The sequence below is a fragment of the Aedes aegypti genome, chromosome 3, assembly GCF_002204515.2.
Source record: "Aedes aegypti strain LVP_AGWG chromosome 3, AaegL5.0 Primary Assembly, whole genome shotgun sequence".
Lineage (NCBI taxonomy): Eukaryota > Metazoa > Arthropoda > Insecta > Diptera > Culicidae > Aedes > Aedes aegypti.
The window spans coordinates 29,884,410-29,897,166 of NC_035109.1; the positions used below are offsets into that span (position 1 = coordinate 29,884,410).

The 12,757-nt window shown below is 46.8% G+C and overlaps 1 protein-coding gene across 3 annotated transcripts in view; it reads right to left on the bottom strand.

Annotated features, from left to right (window-relative positions):
* Positions 1-304: 304 nt before the first annotated feature.
* LOC5570772 (actin-binding Rho-activating protein) overlaps positions 305-12,757 on the bottom strand; it is a 63,946-nt gene continuing 51,493 nt past the window's right edge. For all 3 annotated transcript variants that reach the window (XM_021849431.1, XM_021849432.1, XM_021849433.1), the window contains exons 3-4: positions 1,988-2,147; positions 305-1,907 (exon numbers count right to left, since the gene is read on the bottom strand). In XM_021849431.1, the coding sequence (XP_021705123.1) occupies positions 1,686-1,907; positions 1,988-2,147 (382 nt within the window). In that variant the 3' untranslated portion in view covers positions 305-1,685. The remainder of the gene's footprint in view (positions 1,908-1,987; positions 2,148-12,757) is intronic.

Below are 12,757 nucleotides of genomic sequence, written 5' to 3' on the forward strand. Positions count from 1 at the left end.
CGTGACAAAAGTTCATTGACATTTGTTTGTTTTTTGTTGCAATCCTTCAGTGCTGCTATAAAACTGATAACAACTAAATATTAACAAAGATGTATGGAATGGGAGCAGATGGAACTGACTTTCGATTTGCGGCAGTTTAGTGGGTCACATAACTTAAGTTATCTTTTCAGACATCCTATTGCAAATTTTTACTCTTATTAAAACTCATGCCTACATACCTACCTTTCACCCATTACGCCAGAAAATAGATACGTAGGGACCATTTCTTTCAAAAAACTACCAAGAGCTACATCAGACACAGTGCCTCGTTACGGTAATGTAAACTAATGTGTATATTTTTTCATTCATTGAATCTTTTTTTTCTCACCTATCTAAAGATCTAATTATTACAGTTACCATAGGTTACGTCTACAACTCTGCCACAAGAGATTCATCAAATCGCAAACTCTTAGCAGCGCAGCACATGTTGGTAAATCACGTAGCAAGCAACGCGCGTGGGAACCGCCCACTTCACCTACTTCCTTTCTTACCCTATTTCAGGCAGGTTATGGGCCCAGAAAGCTTTTCCTTTCTTTTGTTTTGTTTTGTTTTGATTCCAATCGCCTTCCTACCCTATCGCCATCGCGTGGCGATTGTGGCAGAGGCGGAGAGGCGAGCGCGGTGCGGAAGTGCTTCGATCTCTTCGGCTTTTCTCACGATGCCCGATTATGGCATTATGACTTCATCTCAAAACTAATCTTTGGAAGCTGTGCGCGGTGCGTTTGCTTCGGTTTTCCATTGTTTCGCTCTTTGCGTGATTTACCAACAGGTGCGGCGCGATTTGTTTACACATTTCATGCTCGTCTTGTTTTGGCTTCTTCTTTTTTTTAGTGTACGTTTTGTGTTTGTATAATAAGTGTATAATACTGTGACTACCGCACTAAGAGGAAAACGGAAAATAAACGAAAAGCGGAACAGTTAAACAACTAAATATTGCACGAACGAAAATCGACTCTTTGGGTCGAAACAAAGGAAAACAATTGGATGGGAACAGCGAGGAATTCTGGAGAAATAAATAATGAATGTTAAGTAACTGGTTTTAACTTAACGGCTATTTTTGGTTCTGTGTGTTTCTACTCGACCAACATTAGTACACGTCGCCATGGTTCATCAATTACCGTTATTATTTTTTCGATAATAACGGCAAATGGAGCACCGTGGTAACAGGCATTAATGTCAATAGTAAGAGTATTAGTAGTACATAGTATTAACGTTTAACTTTTCCCTGGAATTTACCGGAATCATGCTCTAACCTTCCACTTATCCGGAATCGAAAAAAGAAACATCTAGAATTAAGGAACAAAAACCAAAAATCAAAGTACCGATAACTCATCCAATAATTTTTTGACAGAACAGAAAACAACATGTCTTTCGATTTTGTCAGATTGATCCCGAGATATGCACTCACATACATTACACGATCCATCAAAACAAACCTACTAAAATATACAGATTATTCTCTCGATCTCAGTACGATTGATCACACGCCATCCCTCTCAACACGTTCACATGGTCGCATTCACTCCCCTCGCAAATTCCTTAACTAAGCACATCATTTCGATTATCATTAATATCATCGTAGCACCCCCTCTGGTAGTTGTCAACGTCCTCCTCCTCCTCCTGTCAAGTGACTGACGTTTGGGCTCTTACAACACCCCAGTAGGCTGCGGGTTGGGACTCAGACTCCGGCGGATTTCCGTCTGCTTGCCGACCAGGATCTCCCGAATCTGGCTGAGGGGCTTCAGCAGGAAGACCGGCACGTGGTCGTCCCGGCGCTGGAACAGCATCTCACCCTCGAACTGGATCAGCTCGTGCTTGCGGGCGCGCAGCATCAGCCCGACCAGTTTGTCGTTGATGTGGGTGTAGATCTGTGCGGGAGAAGAAGAAGGGACGGAGATGAAGATTGGTTGACGACCACGCGGCTATATGGCGACCGTGAGCTACTTACATTGAACAGTTCTCCGAACAGGATGACTCGCAGTTCCGGTTCCTTCTTGGAGACGGGTTGGCCCTCGTCGTGGATTACGGTGCACAGCTCCAACATCTCCTGGTACACCTGGATGTTGGCCTTCTTCCCCCGGTACTCGGTAAGGCTGCCGGCTTTCGGTCTGTGAGGAAGATAGAAGGCACGGTTTAGAAATACGTGGTGTAATTTGAGGTTTGTTGAATCGTTATTGTAATGCGTAACGTGATGCAATTTGTGTTAGAGACAGCAGGTTATAATAAAAATCACGAACATAAATTGACTGTTTAACGATAAACTTGCGACGATCGACGTGCCACCAATGGTGGCCCACCATATTTCATATAACGGAGGTTATTAGAACTAACTTGGAGGTGATGTTTTGGAGGTTATTTGGCAATTTGGAGGTTAAAATCACCTCCAAACACTAGCGATTTTGCGGTGGGATGTTGACGTTTGATCACGATTAGCATCGCTTAAAAAAACGTTGAAAAAATTCTCATTGGGTATTTTCTTTTAAAAATAAGAGTAGAAATAGTTTAGAGTGTTTGTTTACACTGTATTTTTATCGCTGTCAGGTTTTCGAAAATAGGGTCCTAAAGCCCTGTTTCAATTTAAGTGCCAAACGCTTAAGTTTAGGCCAAAAACACATGTTTACTCAATTTTCTAATGTTTTTCGTTGGTTTAAGCCCAAAAAACATTTTTTTAGATTTTGTCACATCCTTTGGCCTAAACTCAAATTTTTGGGTGTATTTTGTTTTCCGTGTCCCTTACGAAATGTCAGATAGGAACAACCCCAGTTTTTTTTTTTTTTTTTAAAGTGTCAAGGTTCATTTATGGACCAAATTTTGAAATTAAAGTTTAAACATGATATAGCCATTATTTGAGCGGGAAAAATTGCTAAAGTAGTTATAGTAACATGCTTTTTCGTGTTATTAAATAAAAACAAGATTTCATTAAAAATTTTAGGACCCAATTGTAAACGGCTCCACCCGATAAGCAACGTTGCGAATTGATTTTGCGCAAGCACCTGAAAATTCCTCATCGGAAAACAACTCGGAATGGAAAAGCTTGTGATTAAACGTTATTACGAAACTCTGAGCATCGAACGGAAGAAGAAATGCGGTCAGAATGGATGTCCTATTAGAGATCAGGATCAGTAGCGTGTCGTGATGGCGTTGAGGCGGAATCCCAAAGCTTCGGTCAGGGATGTGGCCAATGAATTGAATCTGTCCAAGTAGTTCGTTCAGAGAGCCAAGAATCGAGAGGGACCGCATACGTACAAAGTGCAGAAAGATCGCAGCAAGCCGGGTGATGCGTGGTTTTCCCGGCAACACGTGTTTGCTTGTGATTAGTGTGATTTCAAGGTATTCGTGCAAAGCAATGCTCTGCGGAAGTGAAACGTGTTTTAATAGCCAAAAATTCCAAAAACAAATTTATTAAGAAGTACTTCGAAACATGCTGTAACGTGTTATGTTTTTTGTTCAATGAATGAAAGCTATAGCTAGTTGAACAATTCGAATATTTCGAAAAAGTGAAACCTAAAGAGCGAGTATTTAGTGATGGATGAAGTCAGAAAGTTAGTCAGTGTTCATTGCTAGAGGAGTAACAGATTGCAGAGGATTTTCAAAAAAGGAATTTGGTATGTTTGTTCTGATCAGCAGCGCATGATCACTATGCATTAATATTAAACATTTGTCGGCCAGAACGTATCCTAGAAGACTAGAAGATTGGAAGGCTAGAAGACTATAAGTCTAGAAGACTAGAACCCTAGAAGATTAGAAGACTAGAAGTCTAGAAGACTGGAAGACTAGAAGTCTAGAAGACTGGAAGACTAGATGACTAGAATATTAGAAGACTAGAAGACTAGAAGTCTAGAAGACTAGCAGACTAGAAGATTAGAAAACAAGAAGACTAGAAGGCTGGAAGACTAGAAGTCTAGAAGACTGGAAGACTAGATGACTAGAATATTATAAGACTAGAAGACTAGAAGTCTAGAAGACTGGAAGACTAGAAGTCTTGAAAACTGGAAGAATATTAGAAGACTAGAAGACTAGAAGTCTAGAAGACTAGAAGATTAGAATATTAGAAGACTAGAAGACTAGAAGCCTAGAAGCCTAGAAGACTTGAAGTCTAGAAGACTAGAATATTAGAAGACTAGAAGACAGGAAGACTAGAAGTCTAAAAGACTTAAAGACTAGAATATTGGAAGGCTAGAAGACTAGAATTCTAGAAGACTAGAAGACTAAAAGACTAGAAGACTGGAAGACCAAAAGAATAGAATATTGGAGGGCTAGAAAACTAGAAGTCTAGAAGACTAGAATCCTAGAAGATTAGAAGATTAGAAAACTAGAAGACTAGAAGTCTAGAAGACTAGGAGACTAGCAGATTGGAAGACTAGACGTCTAAAAGCCTAGAAGACTAGGAGATGCAAGACTAGAAGATTTGAAGACTGGAAGTCTAAGACTAGACCCTAGAAGACTAAGGGTGTAGACGACTAGAAGACTAGAAAATTGGAAGACTAGAAGACTAAAAGTCTAGAAAACAAGAAGATTGGAAGACTAGAAGACTAGAAGACTAAAAGACTAGAAGACAAGAAAATTAGATGACTAGCAGGCTAGAAGTCTAGAAGACTAGAAGACTAGGAGCCTAGAAGACTAGAAATCTAGGAGACTAGGAGAAAAGAAAACTAGAAGACTAGAAAACTGGGGGATTAGACGACTAGAAGATTAGAAGACTAGAAGACTAAAAGACTAGAACCCTAGAAGATAAGAAGACAAGAAGACTAGAAGACAAGAAGACTAGAAGACAAGAAGACTAGGAATCTAGAAGACAAGAAGACTAGCAGATTGGAAGAAGACGTCTAAAAGACTAGAAGACTAGGAGTCTAGAAGACTAGGAATCTAGAAGACTAAAAGTCTAGAAGACTAGGAGACTACAAGACTAGAAAACTGAAAGACTAGAAGACTAGGTGACTAGAAGACTAGGATTCTAGCAGCCTAGAAGACTAGAAGACTAGGAGACTAGGAGACTAGAAGACTAGAAGACTAGAAGACTAGAAGACTAGAAGACTGGAAGACTAGAAGTCTTGAAGACTAGAAGACTAGGGGTCTAGAAGACTAGAAGACTACAAGACTAGAATATTAGAAGACTAGAAGACAGGAAGACTAGAAGTCTAAAAGACTAAAAGACTAGAATATTGGAAGGCTAGAAGACTACAATTCTAGAAGACTAGAAGACTAAAAGACTAGAAGACTGGAAGACCAAAAGAATAGAAGATTGGAGGGCTAGAAAACTAGAAGTCTATAAGACTAGAATCCTAGAAGATTAGAAGACTAGAAGATTAGAAAACTAGAAGACTAGAAGTCTAGAAGACAAGAAGACTAGGAGACTAGCAGATTGGAAGACTAGACGTCTAAAAGACTAGAAGACTAGGAGATGCAAGACTAGAAGAATTGAAGACTGGAAGTCTAATACTAGACCCTAGAAGACTAAGGGTGTAGAAGAATAGAAGACTAGAAAGTTGGAAGACTAGAAGACTAGAAGTCTAGAAAACAAGAAGATTGGAAGACTAGAAGACTAGGACACTAGAAGACTAAAAGACTAGAAATCTAGGAGACTAGGAGAAAAGAAAACTAGAAGACTAGAAGACTGGGGGATTAGACGACTAGAAGACTAGAAGATTAGAAGACTAGAAGACTTAAAGACTAGAACCCTAGAAGATAAGAAGACAAGAAGACTAGAATACTAGGAATCTAGAAGACAAGAAGACTAGCAGATTGGAAGAATAGACGTCTAAAAGACTAGAAAACTAGGAGTCTAGAAGACTAGGAGTCTAGAAGACTAGAAGTCTAGAAGACTAGGAGACTACAAGACTAGAAAACTGAAAGACTAGAAGACTAGGTGACTAGAAGACTAGGATTCTAGCAGCCTAGAAGACTAGAAGACTAGGAGACTAGGAGACTAGAAGACTAGAAGACTAGAAGACTGGAAGACTACAAGTCTTGAAGACTAGAAGACTAGGGGTCTAGAAGACTAGAAGACTACAAGACCAGAATATTAGAAGACTAGAAGACAGGAAGACTAGAAGTCTAAAAGACTAAAAGACTAGAATATTGGAAGGCTAGAAGACTACAATTCTAGAAGACTAGAAGACTAAAAGACTAGAAGACTGGAAGGCCAAAAGAATAGAAGATTGGAGGGCTAGAAAACTAGAAGTCTATAAGACTAGAATCCTAGAAGATTAGAAGACTAGAAGATTAGAAAACTAGAAGACTAGAAGTCTAGAAGACAAGAAGACTAGGAGACTAGCAGATTGGAAGACTAGACGTCTAAAAGACTAGAAGACTAGGAGATGCAAGACTAGAAGATTTGAAGACTGGAAGTCTAATACTAGACCCTAGAAGACTAAGGGTGTGGGTTGCAAAATGGTGAGTCGACAACTAGGAAGGAGCGACCAACATAGCTCTGGTCCTCACAAGCCCCTACCTCACGCTTCCACGGGTCTTACGATGACAAAGACCGCCAGCTAAGGGTTGCGTACTTAGCTGGTAGTGCAACCTGGGCACTGTTGTCCTTCTGACATCAGCTAGAGTGAGGGGGTGCCAGGTGGGAGCTTGGGATTCTTACCTTTTCCAAGCGAAACTCGTACATACAGCCGTATGGAATACCACCTTTAGTACTTCCTTCGGGAGGTGGCTGAGCGTCTGGTCCATCTGACTAGGGGCTCAAGCATGGTCTACCTAGGATGTGGCGGGGGTTCATCAGTGGGCTCTGGTGAATCTCTACAAAAAACCACATATCTGCAAGTAACCCTGAACAAGCGACCTGGTACCGCTTTCAAAGTACCTTAGCCCTCTGGAGTGCCAACCGGCACATCAGGATGGATGCCAGTAAAATCCTGATTATGGTATACTGGTCACGGCGCAGAACAACGGACAGGACACGGATTACGGATTACACACCACATTGCGACACAGAGCTGACAGTCGTGTTATTCTATTCCCCGAGTAAGGATGGGTGATACCATCTTGAAACGGCGAATAGGCTAATGGTGCGATTGCCCCCGTCCCGGTAAAACCTTGGCAGGCCTCTGGATACGTTCGGATCCCGTCCATCTTAAGTGATGAGTACTAGGCTCGGATGACTAAACCCCGATCTACGCCGATCCGGCTCTGAACACGATTCTCATAAGGGATCGTGTCAACCCTTGCATGGCCTCCCTGCTTGCAAAGATAACCATGGGATCATGAAAGGCGACTACGTACGGCGGGAAATGATAGCGGCCCAGAGGGGGGACCCTGAAGAATGGAAGAGAGTATAATTGAAATCGAAGAAGGCGCGGCGAACCCTTTCGCCAAAGGTGGCTTAGTACGGTCACCACCATCGCAGCTAGGGCAGCAGCAGCGCAATGAGGAGGAGCAGCAGATACAGCGGCAGCTTCAACAGCAGCAGCAGCCTCGAGAGCAGCAGCAACAGCTTCAGCAGCAGCAACAGGCTCAGGTCAGTGCATGGTCGAAGGTGCCAAAGCTACCGAGAGTTGTAGCAGCCAAGAAACTGGTGGACGAATTGCACGAGTTCGTCGATAAAAGAAGTAATGTGCACAAAGACATCAAGACTTTGGTGTTGAAGATCCAAGGAACCCTTGGACTAGCTGTCAAGGAATGGACGGCCGTTGCACAGAAAGTGGAATCGACTGAGAAGGAGTTGTCGGCGGCCAAGACTGCCTTAGAAATAAGGCAAGTGCCGATTCAACAAACGGCGGTGCCAATTACTTTTGCGAGGGAAACCAACGCAAAGAGGGACAAATCCCAGAGGACGGAGAGCGTGCCCTTCACACCGAAGAGGCCAAGAGCATCACCAGGAGATGCAAGACCGGGTGGTTCCAAAAAACATAAGGACACTCGCGTCAACGAGTCAGGCCCAGCGAACGCAGCAACCACCAAGGAAGGCAACGATACCCCATGGGAAATCGTCAAGGCAAAAAATCGGAAGACGAAAACCAAGAGCAGGTCCGAAAAACAAAACCTCTTCAAGGGCCGGAAGAGAGGCGAGGCGCTTATAGTCAAGGCAAGCGATGACTCGTACGAGAAGGTTCTCCGTGCAATGCGGACAAACCCGGAGCTCGAACAGCTGGGGTCAGACGTGCGGAAAGTCAGGCGCACCCGCACCGGAGATATGATCCTGGAGCTAAAACGAGACCCGATGGCCAGCAGCTCTTCCTACAAAGAGCTCGCCGAGAAAGCCATGGGTAATACGGTACAAGTGAGAGCCGTGTGTCCGGAGGCAGTCCTTGAATGCAAGAACTTGGACGCAATCTCTACGGACGACGATGTAAGGGTTGCCATGAAAGAGCAGTGCAAGCTAGGGGAAGTGCAGATGCAGATCCGCATAAGGAAGGGGCCATCCGGAATGCTAATAGCATCAATTAGGCTTCCGATTGAAGCGGCCGTCAAGGCACTAAAAACGGATAAGATTAAAGTAGGCTGGTCGGTATGTCCACTGAGCGTCTCTCAGAAACCGGAAGCGTGCTATAGATGCCACGAGTACGGCCATCTTGCTAGATTCTGCAAGGGGCCTGACAGAGGTAATTTATGCAGAAGGTGCGGAGAAGAAGGCCACAAGGCGCAAGCCTGCCGGAAGCCTCCAAAGTGCATGATCTGCGCTAACGGAGAGAATAACAACCACGTTACAGGAGGCCTGCGATGCCCGGCCTTCATAAAGGCGACTGCTACCAAACCACAGTGGAGGTAATTCAAATTAACCTCAACCACTGTGACACAGCACAACACTTGCTAAGGCAATCTGTGGCGGAGTACAAGTGCGATGTGGCTATCATCTCGGAGCCATACCGTGTCCCGGCCGGCGATGGGAACTGGATAGCAGACAACGCAAAATCAGTGGCGATATGGACGGTGGGAAGATATCCTTTCCAGGAAGTGGTACATCGTGCAGATGAAGGCTTTGTTATAGCCAAAATTAACGGAGTCTTCTTCTGTAGCTGCTACGCACCCCCGCGATGGTCTATTGACCAGTTCAACGAGATGCTCGACAAGCTGACGGAAGAGCTCACAGACCGCAGACCAGTCGTCATAGCCGGCGATTTCAACGCGTGGGCCATAGAATGGGGCAGTCGCTTCACCAACTCAAGAGGGAGCAGTCTACTGGAGGCCTTGGCAAGGCTAAACGTCGATGTCGCCAACGATGGTACCACCAGCACATACCGTCGGGATGGTCGAGAGTCAATTATTGACGTAACTTTCTGTAGCCCTGGGCTGTCAGGAAGTTTGAACTGGCGAGTGAGTGAGGAGTATACGCACAGTGACCACCAAGCGCTTCGATACAATATTGGTAGCGGACGGCAGTTGGAAGCGCGTGCGATTCCATCAAAGGAGCGAAGGTGGAAAACGTCGCAGTTTGACAAGGAGGTGTTTGTTGAAGCGTTGAGACTGGAGCGCAATGCTCAGCACTTTACTGCGAATGAGTTGACAGCGGCATTAGCACGAGCGTGCGATGCAACCATGCAGAGGGAAGGTAAACCGCGACATGGTCGCCGCCCAGCTTATTGGTGGAACTCGACGATTGCCGATCTGCGTACAAGCTGCTTTCGGGCTAGGAGAATGATGCAGAGAGCCCGCAACGACGCTGAAAGAGCAGATCGAAGACCAGCGTACAAGGCGGCAAAAACCGCTCTCAACAGGGAAATCCGGCTCAGCAAGAAAGCCTGTCTGGAGGAGCTCTGTCGCAACGCCAATTCAAACCCGTGGGGTGACGCCTACAGAGTTGCAATGGCGAAGTTGAGGGGCCCAGCTGTACCACCCGATAGGTGTCCGGAGAAGATGAAGGCCATCATTGAAGTGCTGTTCCCCCGGCACGAACCGACGAGCTGGCCGTCCACACCTTACGGAGCACAAGAGAACGACGAAGAAGAAGCCCAGGTAACGAACGATGAGCTGATCGCGGTGGAAAAAGCCTTAAAAACCAGGAAGGCTCCGGGACCAGACGGTATCCCCAACGTAGCTCTGAAAGCAGCAATCCAAGAAAACCCGGATATGTTCAGGACCGTGCTGCAAAAATGTATCGAGGAGGGTAACTTCCCCGACATTTGGAAGCGACAAAAGCTGGTGTTGCTGCCTAAACCAGGCAAGCCTCCTGGAGATCCTTCAGCATATAGACCGATATGTCTGCTGGACACAGTTGGCAAAGTGCTGGAGCGAGTAATCCTAAACAGGCTTACGAAATACACGGAGGGAGAAAACGGCCTGTGCGACATGCAGTTCGGCTTTCGGAAGGGTAGATCCACCATCGATGCCATCCGAACGGTCGTGGAAGCTATGGAGACGGCGCGGAAGCAAAAGAGGAGAGGAAATCGGTACTGCGGTGTGGTCACTCTAGACGTAAAAAATGCCTTCAACAGTGCCAGTTGGGCTGCGATCGCCGAATCGCTGCACAGATTGGAGGTTCCCGAGTACCTTTGTAAGATTTTGAGGAGCTACTTTCAAAATCGTACACTGATCTATGAAACAGACGCTGGGAAAAGGTGCACGACAGTCACAGCGGGCGTCCCACAGGGTTCTATTCTTGGCCCGACTCTCTGGAACGCTATGTATGATGGAGTGTTGAAGCTGAGCTTCCCCCGGGGTGTGAAGATCGTCGGCTTCGCGGATGACGTGGTGCTCGTAGTCATCGGCGAATCACTAGAGGAAGTAGAGATACTTGCTACCGAAGCAGTAGACGCCGTGGAAGAATGGATGCGAGGGAAGAAGCTTGTGTTAGCCCATCACAAAACCGAAGTTGTGATGATAAGCAACCGAAAGGCAGTGCAGAAGGCGAGAATCTCGGTTGGACAGTGTACCATCGACTCAAAGCGGGAAGTCAGACACCTGGGAGTGATGATCGATGATCGGCTGAGCTTCAACAGCCATGTCGATTATACATGTGAGAGGGCCGTGAAGGTGATATCAGCTCTATCCCGGATCATGCCCAACAACTCAGCGATCAGCAGCAGCAAGAAGCGACTACTGGCGAGCGTGTCGACGTCGGTACTCAGATACGCTGGCCCCGTGTGGGTGACAGCACTGCAGACGAAGAGGAACCGCTCCCGGCTGAACAGTACGTTCAGACTGATGGCCATGCGTGTGGCGAGCGCGTATCGTACGATTTCATCGGAGGCAGTCTGTGTGATTGCAGGATTGATCCCTATAAGCCTTCAACTCGAAGAGGACAGCGAGTGCTACAGGGACCGAAGCACGCAGGGAATTCGGAAAAGAGCCCGGGATGAAACCATGAGGAAATGGCAACAGCAGTGGGATAGCGCTGAGAACGGTAGATGGACCCACCGTCTAATTCCGTGCCTGTCGACGTGGGTAAACAGAAAACACGGAGAAGTGAATTTCCACTTGACGCAGTTTTTGTCTGGTCATGGCTGTTTCAAGAAATACCTCAATAGGTTTGGACACGCAAGATCGCCGTTATGCACCGGGTGCGGCAATGCTGACGAAACCCCTGAGCACGTGGTCTTCGAATGTCCGCGCTTCGAGCATGAGCGAGCCGAGATGACATCCGTCGTCGGCAATGACGTTAATGTGCACAATATCGTCCAACGAATGTGTGCCGACGAAGAGAAATGGGACGCGGTAAACACGACTATCGTTCAGATGATGTCTCTTTTACAACGAAGATGGCGAGAGGAGCAGCGGAACTCAACACAGCGGACAGCACATGGCTCTGAATCGTTGGGGCAGCCGGAATCGGCGGACCGACCTTGGCGTTTGACAAGCCAGCCTGTTGAAGCGAGCATATGAAGGAGACCTACGGGCGCGACCGGAGTAGGCTAGATCCTCCGCCGGGGACTAGACCGAGTAGAGCGGGAGTAACGTAATATCGGTAATAAGTCGTCGAGGCGCCTGCAAACCGGAAGTCATCCTCCAACCGGAATTGCAGGACCGACCTCGGCACTTACCGACCAACATCGCGTCGGAGTAGGCTATGTCCTTCCGCCGGGGACTAGCCGAGTAGATCGCGAAACAGCTCCGGCAAATGGTCGTCGGGGCGCCTGTGAACCGGAAGTTTCCCTCCACCGGAATCGCAGGGCCGACCTCGGCATCTGCCCGGTCAGCTTCGGAGTAGGTTAAGTTCACCGTCGGGGACTAACTGAGTAGAACGCGTAGTTGCACCGGCAAATGGTCGTCGAGGCGCCTGTGAACCGGAAGTTTCTCTCCACCGGAATCGCAGAACCGACCTCGGCATCAGCCCGGAAAGCATCGGTTCGGGAGATCTTCCGCCGTCGGGGAAATCTTCGTCGGAGTAGGATAGATCCACCGTCGGGGACTATTCTGAGTAGTCCGTAGCGAGTCACCGGCTTAAGTCGTCGGGGCACCAGTGAACCGGAAGCCATCCTCCAACCGGAATCGCTGGATCGACCTCGGCACTTCACCGGTCAGCAGCAGTGAAGCGGGAACAAACGCGTAACGTTAACGGTTTCGGGAGACATTCCTACGTTAGGAACTCTCCGCTGGTGTAGGCTAGATCCACCGTCGGGGACTATGCCGAGTAGCGATCGTGACAACCACCAGTTTTGGGTCGTCGGGGCGCCAGTGAACCGGAAGCTACCCTCCAACCGGAATCGCTGGACCGACCTCGGCATCCAACTGGTCCAACCTGGAGAACTCGAGAATCGGCGGATTAGCAGCAGGCGCAAAAGTTGCGCAGGGCTCTGGCGAGATGCCAGCCCCAAAGCAACGAAACGTAGCAATG